The sequence below is a fragment of the Monopterus albus genome, unplaced genomic scaffold (genome assembly GCF_001952655.1).
Source record: "Monopterus albus unplaced genomic scaffold, M_albus_1.0 scaffold36.1, whole genome shotgun sequence".
NCBI classification, from domain to species: Eukaryota; Metazoa; Chordata; class Actinopteri; order Synbranchiformes; family Synbranchidae; genus Monopterus; species Monopterus albus.
In genome coordinates this window covers 1,073,534-1,091,426 of record NW_018127916.1, presented here as the reverse complement: position 1 = coordinate 1,091,426, position 17,893 = coordinate 1,073,534, and the positions used below count along the sequence as shown (strand labels likewise).

At 40.7% G+C, this 17,893-nt stretch overlaps 1 protein-coding gene across 2 annotated transcripts in view; it reads right to left on the bottom strand.

Annotated features, from left to right (window-relative positions):
• sema3fa (sema domain, immunoglobulin domain (Ig), short basic domain, secreted, (semaphorin) 3Fa) overlaps positions 1–8,106 on the bottom strand; it is a 44,875-nt gene extending 36,769 nt beyond the window's left edge. The window contains exons 1-2 of one of the 2 annotated variants that reach the window (XM_020598069.1): positions 8,060–8,106; positions 6,255–6,408 (exon numbers count right to left, since the gene is read on the bottom strand). In XM_020598069.1, coding sequence (XP_020453725.1) covers positions 6,255–6,366 — 112 coding nt within the window. In that variant the 5' untranslated portion in view covers positions 6,367–6,408; positions 8,060–8,106. Of the gene's footprint in view, positions 1–6,254; positions 6,409–7,659; positions 8,036–8,059 lie in introns of those variants that run through there. The other variant, XM_020598067.1, reaches the window with a different exon arrangement.
• Positions 8,107–17,893: the final 9,787 nt, after the last annotated feature.

Genomic DNA, 17,893 nt, shown 5'->3' with positions numbered 1-17,893 from the left:
TGAGGTGGCTATTTCAAGTATCTAGCGTTCTTAAAATTCCTGCTCTTTTTGCATAAACTGTATTGGGTGACAGACAGATGAAGCCCTCCCAATTCTTGGTTTGGCATTAAACTCTATTTTCAGTCAAAACATTAGCAAGTTCATCATGGGGGGGGGTTAACTTTACTGAAAGATCAGCACATTTTGACTTGTGGCCATCATTCAAGTGAAAAGTAGCTATAATCTCTACTGATGTTCATAGCAAACTCTTAGTAATGTTACATTATCCAATAAAATTCACAGATATGCTTCAGTTTAAAACATCCAAAACCAGAAGTATCTACCACTTTGTAGTAACATGTCCTTCATTGGTCACCTGAGTTGTTAGGAGCTAACTTTCCAGGAAGCAGACATAAAGGGAAATATTGATTTATCAACACTATACTAAACTAAATTTGATCAAAAATATTCATGTATAGTTGTTAGAGAGGTATTCATACTAACAGCAAGCCTCGTGTCGTCATGTACATCAGTACCACGCTGTGAATCACAAAGGTTCACAGTCTTGAACCAAACTATCCCCCCATTGTCAAACTACAGCGTTTATTCATTACTCGACCCAAAGATATACAAGTGCTGTGTTTCCACCAAACATGTTCATTTGGAGCTTTGCTGCGTCTCAGCTCGCTCAAGGTGACAAAGCCTATTGTGAAGGGGCTGGGTGAGTAGATCTGTTCCTCCCCAGTGAAAATAATTAAATCTATGTTTAAAAGCCCTAACAGCTTAAGACTGGAATAATAAATAGACGATTAATTGCAGTATCATTTGGATGTTGTGCATTTTTCTAACTAGGGGTAGATTCCACCATTAAGTGCTTAGGCATGGGCTCTACATGTCAGCTCAAAAGAAATATTCAAATCAGGGGAAAAGTGTCTTCAATCTGGTGTCTTTCCCTGGGACCAAGTATGTGAATATGGATTACTCCCACTGAAATCATAAAAGGTACGGAGCCTACAATTTACAGGTGAAATGACTAAAAAGGACTACACAATAAAGACAAATTATTTCTTTCAAACCTGAGATACAACTTACTACTTAGTGCATGTTATCTGAGCTGGAATGTAAAACCTTTCTCTGACCTCATATACATATGTTCCCCCACTCCCGTAACCTGCTCCCTCACCATTGTGCCTTCCTCTCAAGGAAAGCCTGGACACTTCAAAGAACCCCCTCTCGCCTTTTGCCTTTGCGTGCGCTAAAGCAGCATGCCACTTCTGTGGGCGTCATACTGGGCGCTCTCCTCCCTCAGCTAACACTGCCAGCCTCTTACCAACATGCAAATAAGGAGGGTGTGAGTGTAATGTAAAAGCAAAGGAGGAGGACAGAAAGGCAGAGAAGGAGAAGGAGATAAAAAGAGAAAGAAGCTAACAAAAAGGACACTATATTGAGCACCGGAGCTGTCGCCTTCTATTTTTCTCTCCTGTACAGACATAGTTTGACAACATGTATCCCGCAGAGCAGAGGTTGCTGGGATGCAATACTCCCTCCTCTCCTCAACCAGCAGCATCTCTAGAGAGAACGTAGTAGGTATTGTAATAATTGCAGGGGCTTGCGTGTCATAGCCACTACACATGATGCTGTGGAAACATTTTTTCAGGGACCAGACTTTCCTATAGGAAATAATGAGGAAGGGCAGAAGTTCGGGACTATAGACTGCTGCCAACAGGTACAATGTCACATGGTTGATGCATACCAAGAGAGCAGACTGTATCCAAGTACTGTATGTACAAATGAGCAATAGAAAGTATTCTGCCCTTTGCTATTTCTCAGAATTTTGATGCATGTAGGACAAGGATGGTAAAAGACTTTGACAAACGTGTTACCCTCATGTACCCATCATGTTTATCTGCAGGAAAAGAAGTAAACATGCTCAGCTGGCAGATACTGTAACCCACCAGATGGACCAAAGATGGACTTCAAGGTAAGCAAAAAGATTATTTGTTTTTGTGGAAAAGCTATAAGACTAGTAGTGCTTCGCTACTTTCTGGAGGAAAAAAAACATTCACCTGAGTTACTGCTCACTGTGGATCAACAATCTTAAGCCCTTTTCAGAAATGCACTGACACCCTGAAATTATCTAGATATTACATGAAGAAGCTGTATGCGAGAACGTGACTATGTTGACTCAGACATTAACCGAACTTTATCCTACCAGCTCTTTGGTGGAAAAAAAAATTCCACAAAGTCTGAGTGAGCCCATTATGACGTTCTATCATGTGATTAGCGTGAAACCGTAAGAATACAAACATCTGATTTTATTTTATAACTGTGAGCAACTGCAACTTTACAATTTCCCTGTGTGACTAATAAAATATCCTGATGGTGAAGAAGAACAATCGTTTACAATGAAGATGCCAAGGAAAATGTCTAACTGGAGACACGACAAGATTCAGGAACTTCTGTCATTAAGGGCTGATACCAAAATCATCAGACAAATTAAAGGAACACCAAGAGACTTGGACGTTTATGACTAAATTTCAAATGGATCATCTTCCCAGCGATCATCCAATTACCCAGTTTCATGGAACTGGTTTCACCTTTTTTTGACTGACAGAAATCAAGACAACTAAAGCAGTTAGCAGCTGTGTAATTAAATAATTACTGGTGTGGCACACTGACTTTGTATGTTTTGTTTTATTTGGTTTTATTAGTAGTTATCATTTCCCTTTTGTCCATTAGAAAAGTGTCTCATCTCTCAGATTATCTGCACTTCACTGGCCAGCCTAAGCAGTAGCTGGGGCTCATCTGCTAGCAGACAGGTTAGCTGTGAATAAGCTTTCAGCAGCTCATTGATTACTAAGACTTGATTGCAGCAAGGCATGGCTGAGGCACTTAGTGCTGTCTCCAGTGTCACATACTGTATGAGAAATGAGCAGGCCGGGTGAATTACAAAGAGCTATACCTTGCTTCAGTATCTTTCTAACAGCCTGGGACTAGGTATAATATCTCATGGCAGGATGAGTATGACTACAATAGTTTCTCTTTCACCTGAGAAGCCACAAGGACACAGTGCAGGACCACCTACATAGAGTGATCTCACACTGGTACAAGCTGAAGAAGACAAAGTGCTATATAAACTATATATACCTGCTTATAAAACATGACATGTAGAAGATGAGGTCTATTATTGTAGAGTCTGAAGTAGAACAAGCTGTAAAGTTCAAACTCGGTATAGCTCCTAATTTTTCATAGAACACAGGTGGAGGACACCATTTCTGATCTTAACCCTGAAAAGTCAAGAGATATGAACCGATGGTGAAGTCTTTGCTCGGTGTAGCAATCATTCACCCACTATCTGAGAGAAGAAGACTGCCAGGAGAAACCAAAGGCTCAGTAACCTTCCCAATGTCCCTGAGAATTAGTCCAATTAGAGGTCTGCCTATGCAACTTATCTCCAAGCATTCTTCAAAGCCAATCTCATACCCAGGTGTTTCCACCGAGGACTAAAGAAGCTGAAGAAAAACAAAGTTAAACACTTTCAAATGTGCCTGAGGATTAGCCTAACAAGCTATTACCTGTTAATATGGTGCCATTCTCCCACAGTTTGAGGGCAGTTAATCTTGGGTGTGACTGGCTGCTGTTTGCAGGGTCACAACCTCACAGAGCCGTGCACACTAAAATAGCATGTGATTATAGACTGCGTTTAAAAGTAAAGACAGGAGTTCTCAGCAGCTGACCTAAACCAGCCTCCTTCAGTCTTTATGAACAAGAATACACCTACATTAGAAATGTGACCTTTTGTTTCTGTAACACCTTTGAAAGATGCATTACAGCCTGGTGTTTTGTAAGAATGAGCCTGCATGCATTTTTTCAACTCTCTATACAGAGGCACATGCAGTAAAAAAAAAAAAAAAAAAGCCCTACCAGTTCTATTAACTGTTAAATTTAGCAGCTTACATATTTGGCTGGTTTCCATGTTTATTAATTATCAAAACTGAAATGGCCATTAAGAATTAGCTGGATTATTTTATCAGGAGGTACTTTTTTTTACTACAAGTGGATCAAATTAGCAGCACTAGACAGATATAATGAAAACTACAGCCAATTATTTGGTTACGTACACTGGCACTTAATCTGGCACTGGCACTTTAGGTCAATCAATGTATAAAATTAATACAAGCACCTTACAGAGCTATTCCCTGGAGTATGGTACAAAACCAATGCAATTACAGAATGTAGGGACACTGCTAGTTTGCGTCTATCTGAAGTTGCTCTGTGAGGCATAAAGTAACCCCCCAAACTAATTAAAACAAAGGAACTCAATTAAAAGAAAAAGAAAACAAATGAACTCTTTTCTACCAAGTAAATGTGAGACCAATCAAGTGTGAAACCCAACTCGATTAGAGACAGAGGGAATATGAGTGGCGAATGAAAGGAGAGAGAGAAAACAAACAGGTAAGCAAAAATGTCTAAGAAGGAGGCAAAACTGAGAAAGGGCAAATCTTCGCTGATGATTTAAAGCAATAATACATAACTTGGCAGTTTGTCTCCCCCTTACAGTTGCTGTGTGTAACAGAGCTGTACCCAACTGTCGTAAATACCAGTTGCACTTTCACCCTCCTCCTCATAGATAGCAGTACATTGTTTATAAGGCGACGCTCATATTAAATCGTAAAAGACAATGAAAAAACGGTAAAGCAATATTACAGAATTTATTATTTATTTATTGTGCCATTGAAGATGAACACGCATAAGAAAAAGAATAACAAATAATAATAAAAAAGACAAATCAGGTTGACATGGACAGGATTACAGCCTACTGTAGGTCTACGGGACGTACTACATACTGCCATGTGTGCTTTAGTCCATGTCCTGTTGCACAGCTTGTTCACAATCACAGTAGGTGTTTGTAGCAAGTTTAGTGCAAACTCCTGAGGACGGGAGGACACAGTGCTTTTAACGTGCAACTGGAACAGCAGCATCCTCGCCAACAGACTGCTGTGCTCTGAATGAGATGTAGCTGCCTGCTAACAGAGCTGGCTTGGTATTTCCAAATTGGCAATACTTGGATAGGCTGACTACATATTCACAATCTAAGCAGTTAGGTTTTCGCCTTTAAAAAAAAAAATCAAAAAAATCAAAACACACTAAAGGGTTTTGTCTCTGCTTGTTAGGAGACATGTCTGGTGCCGTAAAGGAAAACGTAGCTACCCCGTGAGGTGTCAGGGACAAAGTTACATAGTGCAGTAACAGATGATCCGGGCACACAGTGAAAATAGGAGAGCTACCATTCACCTCATTAGACGTCAATCTGCCATCAAAATGATTTTGAAGCTTTTATTTTTATGTAAAAAGGTTATGCGTTGTTTCTTTAAATGTCTTTTTTCATCATCTTATCAAACATTGCCTGAAGTCACAAGGGAAGTCATTTCTGCTATTCCATAAAAGACTTTCTTTTACAAAAACGCAGTAGGATTACTGGACAGATCATAGACGTAAAAAAAGCAGCTACCACAGCAGTATTCATTATTCATATGTTGATATCAGTGATTTGATTTGCAGTAGTTCCCATTCAGTGTTCCTAAAAGGTCACACACGAGCAAACTTTCAACATACAGCGCACACCTGAGATCTAAAGTATGGTGATGTCCTAAAAAGAAAGGGATATGACTTCATCAGAGGCTTGTCAAAATAATTTTAAGAGGCTGATACTATAAATCTCGAGAACTGCACATCGACATGGCGACTTTGCTGGTGTTGGAATGGCAGAACACTTGAGACCACGCAACTAAGACCTATTTTAACAGGACTGTTCAACACACACAGGGTCTCATGTGGCACTGGCAAACATTCATAACATGCTGGATCTGTGCTCTGAGCGTGTGCCCAGCCAACTGTTAAATCTGACTATATTTCAGAAGGGAGACGAGGTCACACAAAGGCCTGTTTGGGGAACTAGTAGCAGGCATGCGATTAAATGAAGACAGTCTCTTGCCCTGAATAGTCATGACAATCAGCAGCACAACTCCTCATCCCTCTCATCACACCTGTCTCATACTGACATGCAATCATATTCCCTGTTAGGCACTGAAGGAACAAATGCCAGGCTTGTCAAACCCTGAATTCAGCTGGAGTCAACAGTTTATCCATTCTAGTTAACAAACAAGATTAAGAAATCTTTGTGACCAGTCTTTGATTTCCCTGTCTAATTGTTTATAGTGCCACAAATCCAGAGAAAATGGTTCACAGGCACAGCTGTGTTTCAAGTATCTTACCTTTGAAGGACAGAAAGATCCTTGGAGCAGAGAGGGGCTCACTGGAAGGGGGAAACCCCCCGGATGATGAGGCCAGCAGGGCCAGCAGCCAGCAAAGTTTGTCCCACAACATGGTCCCTCTGTTTGTTAACAGGGGAGATGGAGAATCCAGGAGCTGAGGGACAGACACGGATAAGTGTCAGGCAATTAGCATGCTCTTTCGTTTTACAAGGCAGCTGCAGCAACCAACTCAGTCAGCTGTGAGATTTGCTTCTCTATAGTGCAGTCTTATAATACTGAGGCCATACTGTAAATAGCCTACACTGGCAATACAGAAAATCAAGCAATGACTGAGATACAAAGCTAAAAACTGGATCTGTTTTTATGCAGCCTTTTATGTCTGTAGTGCACGGACATGCTTGAAAGCCTCTTTCCAGCTCGGAGAGGCAAAAGGAGCCACCGCTGCCGCCTGCACCTCCCCAGTGCCCATCACAACTTTACACAGTACTGAAGCAAAACGTGTCTGTGAAAGCAGAAAACCTCTTCGGAGCAGACACAGTATTATTTTGCAGAAAGCGTTTCATTTTACCAGTAGATTAGACGGAAAGTTAAGGCTGGCGCGCACTGACAGTGCTCACACATTTAAACCACAAAGCGCACCAACATGTTCGCCACAAAGATACAGTAGCTGAAGGTACAATAGGCCTATTAATATCCCCATAAAAGGTCTGGAGACTCTTCAAGCCATCGGCGTGCGGACGCAGTGACACAACAGTTCAGAATAGCAGCACACACACACGCACACACACACAAAAAAACAACTCCTGGAAGAAAAATGTTTGGAAACAGCACAACTGTAATTATCCATGCAAGACACTGATCAACTAGTAAACATAGATCTGAGATTAAACTATCAGTCAGGGTTCAGGATCACGTTCCAGATGGAGCCCTGCAGGCAGAACTACCAAAATAAAGCGTGACTGCACTTGAGTTATGAACATGAACCACGTGTCCTTTATAAGAGTATCTGATATTTTAAACTGTCAAAGGTAATACTAAATGGCAGCTTTTGAAGAAACGGCATCACATGCAGTAAAAACTTTCATTGCCTCACTCAGGTTGCTCACCAAACATACATACATATCCTCTTGGAGTATCTGAAATTAGGAGGCTATTTGAGAGTACAATTCATTTACACCTCCCACGCGTCACAGCATACAACCGAACTGAAGACTGTTGTTTAGAATAATCTACTCCAAACATTCAGGACAAAATCTTTTCACTTAACTTTAACAATATATTTTGTAAACATGCAGGGAGTACTCCTTTTGGTCCACTCCATCAAATGTCTTACTAGTAACATCTCAGTACAAATAATGAATTTGGCTTGGACCTGTATTACAACAGCACTTGCATCATGTCTTACCTTCTGGTTAAAGTCCGGTGAGTATTGTGGAAAAACTGGTCAACATTTAAAACCATCCACCCAGATCATTTCAGCACCCCTATCCGCACGCACTAGTGCACTAGTGTCCGTCTATCCGCCGCAGATATCTGCACGGTTATCCCAGAGCCAAACAAAGCTTGGATTTACATTAACTTGCGGCAGCCGCTTCAACGTCAGGTGATCTCTAAATCGCATTAACCGATTCTGTATTTCCCCGGAGGGAGGTTAGAAACAAAGAGTTCTCCTGGAGATTAGTGGCGGAGGGGAGATTCACTCGTGCGCAGCGACGCTCAAGCGTGTAGTGCGGGTAAGCGCCTTCTGCAGGTGGATAGACGGAGGTCTCCCGACAGTGGACACACCCATGGGGGAGGGACCCTACCTTAGCATGCCAGAGATCCGTCCCGCCCCAAAATCTAACATGTAAGAAGTCTGCTCTGCATCCTCTCACTTCAGGGAGGTACTAATGTAAAGTCCCAGACAGCGGTGGAGAACAATCCTTACACGTCACGCTCGCCTACATGAGCTGAGGAGAGGTTTCTTCAGCTGTCCAAAAGGTTCTGCTACAATCAGAACAAAAATAGCCTTTATTTTAAACATGAAAAGTGTTTGTTTGCATTCAATATGCATCCTCAGTTAATTATCACATCATATCTCCCATGTCTTCAGAAGCTGAATTTGCTCAGTTTTCTTTCTTTCTTCTTTACTATAAGGTGTGGAAACACTTAGGCTTCTTCTGCACTTAGAGTATCAGTGTGATGTGTTGTTCAGAGATAAATACGATTAAAGGCTGTGACCTACCACCTTTATAGGTTAGAATTTTGCAATTTGCACCTTATTTCCATTTGCATTTATCTTTGTCATGTAAATGAAGGTTAAGATAAAACAAGCAGAGGCATGCAGACAAGTTGCATTCTTCTCCAGGGGCTATCAAACAATGTACAAGTAGCATTTCCATTTCAAATATCACCACAATAAGCTCATTGCAGAATACACGTACTCACTGTAACAGGACATATGGCAACACATGTTATTTGATATAGAATTTATTTTGTCCAAGGACAGCGATACAAATTCACAACCATGCCACCGGTGAGATGTTTCAGATCTATGGCTGATGTTTGTAAAGGCCTATTCATTCAAACTACTGATTTAGGTGTCCAGAGTAAGCCTTTCCTCCTAGATGTTTCAGATAAAAACAAATAGGACCACAGTAATTTCACACCTTGATTAGTCTGTGACCACCAGTTACCGATTTTTACAATATCAAGTTGTGCTAAGAAACTTTCAAAACCCTGGTGTGAGCCAAGCAATTGTTCAGTATCTGCTGGTCACATATGGAGCAATGTTTGCTTTCTGAATGAAGTATGAATCCCTCACTATATTGTGACTCAGGCAGAGAGGAAGGGGGAAACGCTGATAATGATTTCAGATCAGAAGAAAGATTTTTGGTCACAAATTCACATCAGTAACTCCTACCAGATGCAGATAAGGCAGATTTGCTCTGACACCTCAACAACCTGACAGAGGATCACTGCCTCTCACCTCAGATAGGAATCAGATATTCATGGGCAAATGGAGCCTCAAAGCTTTTAATCTCACTTGATCCCTGCCCTGATCGCACTGGCTTATTGTGCTTCTTATCCAGTCAACTCACAAAGCAGCTGACGTCCAGTGTGCATGCTTATTATTCTATAAATGATGAATATTGAAGCTTATATTTCATGCAGTCTTATGAACATTACAGTTGTAGAAATGTATAAAAACAGGGAGGAATTTTGAGGATGCAAAGATATTTTTTCAATTAATTCTGTGTGTAGAATTGAGCTACTGTTTCTTCTGTGTCACTGGAAAGATACTATTAGCTGACACATAACTCACAATATGCTTCACTGTTAGTTCATTTGTCAAAAAACAATGTAACAATACTGTGTGTCTTTTATAGGCCTTTGTATTGAGGGCACTAAAGCTCCTTTTCCATCACTGCAGTGTTTACCTTTTGGCATCACTTCAGCTCGCCTGATGATACCAAAATTAGTACCAGGTACCAGGTACCGACATTTGACTGATGGAAACACAAAAAAGGAAAGTCAAGTTGAGCCGGTACCAGGCGGTGGAAAAGGGGTTTAAGTCAGATTTATTATAAAACAACATGTGAGGCCCCTCGACAGCAGTTGCTCCACAGTGAACATAAAGACACTGGATGTCTGGCTGTGAATAAGTTTTCTATTCTTTGAAATACTTTATTACATTAGTCTATGCAAAACAGGCTTCACAACATGACTCCAGGCAGTGAAAGGAGGAGAGCTCAGCATCAGCATTTGCCATTAAAAGAATTAAATTTCCCTTGATACCAGCAAAGAGCTCTGGGACATAATTACCCCTACACTTATAAGCTCGTGCAAACAAGGCAGAAGATATTGATATGTCTCAGTCCATCTAAATCTTCTGCAGGCTTAAAAAAACCACCAAGGTCTCTTTCTCACGCATATGAAGGGGCAAACAGCCTAACATATGCTGGTGGGTGTTCATGTCTTAAAGACTGTTCTATATACCCGACTGTACGATCCAAATAAATAACTACTTTCATAGACATCTGGAACACAACTCCCAGCCCTGTAGGACTCACCATGACTAAATGAAACAAGAAAATCTCTTTCCCCAAACTTTACATATCAGTAAATCTAAGTGTGTGTGGACCAACCAAGTGTAACTGTGGCATTACTGAATCTCTTTTTATTTCCCATCGCTAGCTGTTCCTATTTTTAGTCCTGTCTTTCTTTCTTTTGTTTTTTTTGTCTTCCCTCCTCTGTGTTGTAGCCAACAGCTGCATGTTGTTTCTTATATTTCTTTTTAATCAACAATATTATTTCCATCTTAAGGCCTCTGGTGGCCTCACCATCTGTCACTTGCGTGAGACAACAGGAAAGCAATTATTGAGTCCTGGCTTTGAGGAGCACCCGTCTTCATAAAAGTCCCCCAAGCTTTCCACTTTTTTCTCTAGCATTTCTTTGTCTAACAGCTATCTGAGGAGTAAAATGTGAAAGATAATGTTGAAGCCAAAGGTGCCAAACCACAGAGGCAACGCATTTAGAGGACTGCAGCGAAAAGCTGACTTTGACAAAATGAAAATGGCTGAGAGCTACTCATGTTTTATATTAGCCTACTAGCTACATTTAATCACAAGTTGTATCAAAACTTTAAAACATATCTCCAAACAAAAACAGCTGAATAGGCTAATGGTTTTGCGTCACATATCCAAACCTTACTTTATAAATTGTGTGTACTGTAGGTGTTTCTTGTACAGTAAATGTTTATCATTTACTAAGTGAGGACTTACAATGCTTAAAGCAACATTATCCAAAAAGAGTTACTAACATTACCTTATGGCGTAACTGATGTAAACAAATTTGACACCAGGGTAATTCATTTGATTTATGGGTGATTGGCAAATAATAATTTGATGCCAGGAGGAAAGAGGCATCTGGGGATTTGATTGGCTTGCAGTTTGAGGTCTACTCAGCGAAGTTTTTGTTATCATTCACGCATTGAAGGCTACATACTGTATATTCTGTGAAGCTGTAGGTGAGCTACTCAGAAGTGGGAAGTGAACTACTGGTAGCTCGCGAACGACTTTTAGAAACCCCCACTTTAAGGCCTTTTGTTCTGCAGAGGAGATGCAGAACATACATCTGAGTTATGTGAGTTTTGTTACATATATTGCATCACTACGCTTCAAATGTTTCTCCTTGATCACCCAAACTAAATGTATCTGTTGTCACAGCGTGAGGTTCGAATCAATTCCAACATACTGTATGTATTGTTGATTTTCCTGGAGGACATGAAGACCACACCACTGAGTTGATTACTGTTATCACTCTCTGAGAGAATTGTTCATAAGAACTATTTTACATTTATGTATTCACTGGAACAGTATAACTGAAATAATTCACGGGTAACTATATTAACATTTACTAGGAAGATAGTGGTGGTTTTCATGGAAACAGGTGCCAGTGGGGAATACAAATCCAGGCAGCACAAGAGCAAAGGTCAGTCTCTCATATGCGTTTCATTACACTCAGCGCATTTCCTTGAGCCTTCTGCCATCAGCCACTCCACCAGCTATGGAAAGTAATTATTAACAGGTTGTGACAACCTTAACCTGTGTCTGCTGGCTTCACCACATGATGGAAGGCAATTAACAGCTGTTCATTACTGATGAGGTGAAGGAACAAGTGCACCTGCCGCATTGCTGCACACATCTGCATGTACGCACACATCTAAAGGACACAGACAGATATGAATGCACACACATCCTTACACAGCTGACCACACACACACACACACACACACACACACAGCCCGAGGAAGCCATGACATAGATGGGCCCTCGGTTCTCCCTAAGGGACATATTGTTTGTGTAAAATTTAATGAGGGAACTTGTACACATCCTGCTGCCTCACCAGGAGATCTGTCACCTTTTGGTGTGATAAGAGATTAGAAATTCACACTGTTTCTGCCGTACTTTGACTAGTATGGCAGCATGCTCATTAGCATTTAAATGGGAAAAAGATAACACCGCATTTCGCAGAGTCATACCTCCATTACAAAGCTGGCAGACAGAAGAAAACTTGAAACAAGCCTTGAAAACTTTGGCTGCTTTTCAACACCTGAGAGCAGATATAGTTACATCTTATTACTAATGTATCAGTGTTGGAGAACAAGCTCATTCATGTCAATTTGCACTTTTTAAATATAATCCTGGTAACGTAACTCATCGCCACTGGAAGGAACTGGTGAAATTTCACATGACAAGGGGAAAACTGTAGTTTATTAGGAAATGGGATATTTGGGGAGATAGTTTTTGTTCATGCTTCATAGAAAATCAACAACAAGGTTGACAGAACGTAAAGGCTCGAACAAAAATGTTCACTCTGAGGTCAGTTTCTTGTTTTTTTGGAGTGTTTCCAGGTATTCTTTCATTTTGCCATGACGTCAGAAACACAGTTCAGTGTTTTTTCTTAATAAATATCACAATATTTGTCTGTTATTCTCAGGTACAGTCGTGCCTGCGGGAGAGATATTCAGTGCCAGGGAGATTCCCATTTCCAGATCACATGCTGTTATTTTGTGAGTGAACCTGAACTGGAAAAATACTTTTGCTATTTTTGTTGGCCTGGCATGATGTTGAATTGAACAAATTAAGAGTTAAGTCGCTATAAATCTAAAACAGCAGTCTTATTATAATGCTAATAAATATAGAAGTTTGTGTTGCATGCTAGTGAATCTGTATTTATGCTGTGATGTACATTCTGTTTAGCAATTACTTTTCTTCCTCTGATTACTCGCACATGACATGGCTTTTGAGCTGTACTCCAAAGATTAATGTCAATCTTTTCTTCAAGAATTTCCCACCCAGATTGCACTGTGTTCAGCTGGTTGTCATTTTTTTTTCTGCTTGTATTTGTTCCTCAGTCTTTTGTCACAGAAGCCAAATATGACTCAGCTGGAGCTTTGTGGGTCTAAAAATGGGACAGCTGCCTTTTTTTTTTAAATGACACAAGTTTGTCTCAATTGTATCTGGCTCACATGTCTCCTGCCTGGGAACAGAGGGAAGAAGGCAGCTGTGGTGGGATGATTTGGTATAAATTAAAGCTGTTGCCTAGCAGGCTCCGTAAGGTCTGATCCTGTCCCCTGCTTGTCTGGTGGATTCTCTCCATCAGTATCAGCCTGTGGAGAGCATATATTATTTTACATCGGCTCTGTTTCACCCTTGTCTTTTCTTTCTTCACAGTAAATGTACTGCAAACAATAGCAGTGGTTTTATATTTAGTGTTCCATTGTGGCTGAAGGTGCCCTAGATATGCTACCTGTGGTTAGTTTGGTTTGGGGGTGTAATAGTTTAATAAAGTTCCCATATAGTGTTGTTGGCGTGGGGCCTCTGAGGGTCCGGCCTGTCTCTCATTCTACATCAGCGTCCAGCTGTAGGTATCTGGCCAGATGGCCAGACTAAGGACAGTGAGAGGAAATATGCTTTTACACTGCACTCAAAAGTGGTCAGAGTAACTGTACACCTACTGTGCTCTGTAGTTTCAGGGGGTCAATGGGACTTGTGCTTTTGCTATAGTCTCATTCTTCAGTTAATAAAAACAATGACAAACTGTTGAGTTTCCTGCTTGTTTCCCTGTATTATCTCTGTACTCAGACTCAGAAAAGAAGTGTTGGGTTTACAAGACAACTTTGCTGCAAAATACTGCTGCACAAAGATGGCCTTTTCTTCTCCTGCTCTTTGTTCTGCTCCCTTCATCTTCCTCTTTTTCTTATGATTTCTACAGAAAGAAGGACATTTTAAATATAACTATGGACAGTTATGGAAAAGGAGGTATGTGCACAACCAGGCAGATTTAGACTTTGTAGATGTCCTCTCCTAAGTCGCCCCTTATTAGTTTTGCTAGCAGCGTGGCTGTAGGAATAGCAATGATAGTCAATCTGCCACTTTGGTCCAGGCTAAAATATTGCAACAATAATTGAATGAACTGACTTGAAGTGAATTTTGTGGACAGTGGTGGTTTCCAGAGGATTAATTCTAATGCCTTTGGTGATCCCTAGCACCATAGTGAGGGATGGATAGCACCGACTTTTCATCCAGTGGCATCACTAGGCCAAAATGTTGTTTTCCCTATACTTTGTATTTATTGCTAATTAGCAAACATGTGCTAACACATTAAAATAAGATGAACATGATAAACATTACACCTGAATTTGCATATTCACTTCCTCATGAGTGCATGTTAATATTCTGACATTAGCATTTATTTCAAAGCACAGCTCTCCTTATAAGTACAGCCTCATAAAGCTACTAGCATAACTGTAGACCTTTCTGTCTTTAGTGTATTTTGCTCTAGTCTTGTTTTCAGTTTGCAGTGGAAAAGGATAGGCTTGCCTGGCCCATGCAAGCTTAAAAGTTTGAGTGTACAGTGTTTAAAATATATATTTACAATGCCTTGTCCTTCAACTTTCCCGTGGATCCTCCTCCCCCGCTCTCCCCATCTCATCCTGCTGTCATCACTTGATCTGATGAGGCTGTGAAACAGGTGGCTGCAAATTTAAGATGACATAGGAGTGATGGAGAACTAACAGTTGTGTGTGTGTGATGAGAGGGAAACAGTATGTTTGTGTTCATTAAACACAGAAGAAAGTGAAACATCAGCCAGAAACAACAATAACTAACAAAATACTAATTTGGTTACCTGGTGTTTTTTTCTAATCAGTTCTTTAGAATCCACCACCATATTCTCTTATGTTAGTTCAGTTTCATTGATTTTATAGGAATCCCCTTTCTGCCTGGACTGTCAGCTTGTTGCCAGAACAAACCTAAATTAAGTTAAACATAATGAAATCCATCTTGATACAAACTCTGCTGGAAGCAAAGACAGATTGGACTGTTTATACAAAACAAAAGCATTCAAGACTGTGGCTTTGGATAGTTCACTTGAAACAAATACCTGCGACGATAAGAAGAATACTTTCTTTGTAACACAAAGAATCTGTTTAAACACGTTAATGGCCTGGAAGAAAGTTTTCTCAATGAGAGGAAATCTGCCTAGACATCTGTTCCCAGAAGTTCGAGGAGCAGTTGTGTCGTAAAAGATCCTGTAGTAAGTTGTCTGGAGACAGTAGGGCACATCAAGCACATATTCTGAACTGTCTCTCTATGTGGCTTAGCTTGCAATTTAATTAACTGTGGGAATGTTGTTGGAAGGACGTCACAACTGTCAGTGGTTCTCCAGTCAATCCAAAAAGAAAGTCCCCCAGTCTTATCACCATCTGCTTTCCCATCAGTGCTCCCACTTCCCAATACTTGAGTTACCAGTCAGTCTCATACATCTCACAATTTTTTTTTTTTTGCAGCATTGTTAGTCATTCATGTTCAAATTATGGCTTTGTTCTCCTGTCAGCTGTGGTTGATTTTGCCACAGGCAGTTGATACAATGGTCAGCTGTGTCATGGAGGACAGTGTCTTGCCCCCAGTCTCTCCTCTGTTAGCCTGGATATCACCGTTACTTATTCAGTCAGCATTTTTTGCGAGATGTGTCAGAGGTTGCCTAACCACGAGATGTGTTTCTGATTCAAACCAACAGGCCATGTCAGATCAGCTAAAGCTTAGATATTCCAGCAGTTTTCTTTCGGGCGTATGATGGATGTTGGTCCTCGCACACAAATTCCACTTTAACACATGTTCTCTAAAGCAAAGTTGCCAGATTCAACAGTTAAGTAAATACTCTCACTTCCACAAACGTAGTGCATGTTTTTTTTTCAGTTACACAGTGTAAACTGTTCAGCATCTGTAGTCTATGTGATGCTTTTGTACAGGCTGTATGAACATAAACTGCTCATTTTTAGATTCAAATGAGCTGTTACTGAAAGCAATATTGAACTTGAAATCTGGCGACCGACAGAGGCAGGCTGACAAACTGGTGTTGAGTTTGACGTGTTCATTCAGTTTTTGTTTGAGGTCTCAACATCACTTACTTTTCCAAGACACACACTGAGCAGCATACCCTCAATACAAACATATGTAGGTACTCAAATACACAGATACATAGACGCACACACTATATGTAAAGCAGCAACACATGTACTCAGAGACCTGATTGGAACAGAGCAGGCGATTAGCCAGACAGCCCAGGGAGAGGTGGCGCCTGTCATGTGGAATGGATCTCATTAAAAGTATGCCCCAGGTCACACTTTGATGGACAGGGAGACGTCAGTCATCTGCCAACTAGATTAGCACAGACCATAGCCTCCGTCCTTCTTCTTTGCCCCTGGAGAGCCCAAAGCATACCAAGTGGTATGCTTATGTGTGCCCCACAGCCTCTGTCAAAACCTCTCACCTCTGGCTTGCCAATCATAGAAACAAACGAGCATACTGTATTCACCGTAAATCCACTGGAGAGAAAAAAAACATCTGTTGTGTTAAAAGGCAGGTGGTAGCAGACCTTTTCTTTTCCACCTTTTCTCTGGTGCATGAGGCTCAAAGGCCAAATCCCCTCTGCCTGTGCTTGACACATTTGTATTAAAAAGAGCCTGAACAGTGCAAATACTTGGACAGAAGTGAACATGCTTTTGTCAAAACATGGTATAATATGGTGAAATAGTTAATAGTTTTGATATCACTATACTGGAAATAGAGTATATTCCAATAATTTAGTTAGATAAACTTTAGTGAAGCTCCTCCTGTCTCCTCTGCATGCAGACATTTTATGGGGTTGTTTGTGGTACTATTTTATGGCAGCAAGCAATGACTTCCTGGCATCTCCACTGGACAAGACTCAATAAAGTCACTGCACTTGGCTGAGAAACAACATAAACAAGATTTTTCAAGCAAACATTGATTAATTGCAACGCTTTCTAAGTGATAAATACATTTTATTTGAATGCTTTTACCATTCAGTACCCTACTGTTGTTATTCAGTCTTCAGACCTACAGTTTATCCCAACATTCCCAAGAGTTCATATCTCCAGCAATAGACCTGTGGCAGTATGCCCAGGACAGGGGCCATGGATGGCTCACTTTGACAAGCATGCTAGTCAAGGCTGTGCTAGCTTCACTCAAAGCAGATCAGGATTCCCAAAAATCTCTGACACGCTGGTTGACATAATACAAAGTCCATTTGAATTACATCTAAATCTGGGGCTGGTAAAACTGATAGTTTTGGCAAATAATAGAAATAAGTTTGGCTATTTACATAGATGAGGATGGGTGTGAGGAAATGTGTCAGTGTTTAATTACCCTTGTCAGCATTTCGATTTGTGACAACGCGTACAGCTACATGAAGTATCCCCCGTTTAATCCATGCTGGAGTCTGACCAGCGTCCAGTGTGTCATGCTTCATGCATCTGTGGTGATAAAGGCCAAAGCTAGTTAAGGTTTATATGAGGTGATGTCTTGTCTGCCCAGCATTTTCTGTAGAGCTCATCACTCTTAAGAATAAACTAGTGCTGGCAAAAATAAACAAACTAACCTTCTCTACTGAGACCTTTTCAAATTCAGAATGCACCAATGTAGTCTGCACTTGTATACTGTAAAATGGTTTCAGGAAGTAGCCAGAGCCTTGCAATTGTAGTCTGGCACTAAATCAAATCATCTTCTTTCCACTACTCAGCCTTTATATACAGCATTACTAAACTGACAACCAGCAATCAAAATGGAAGC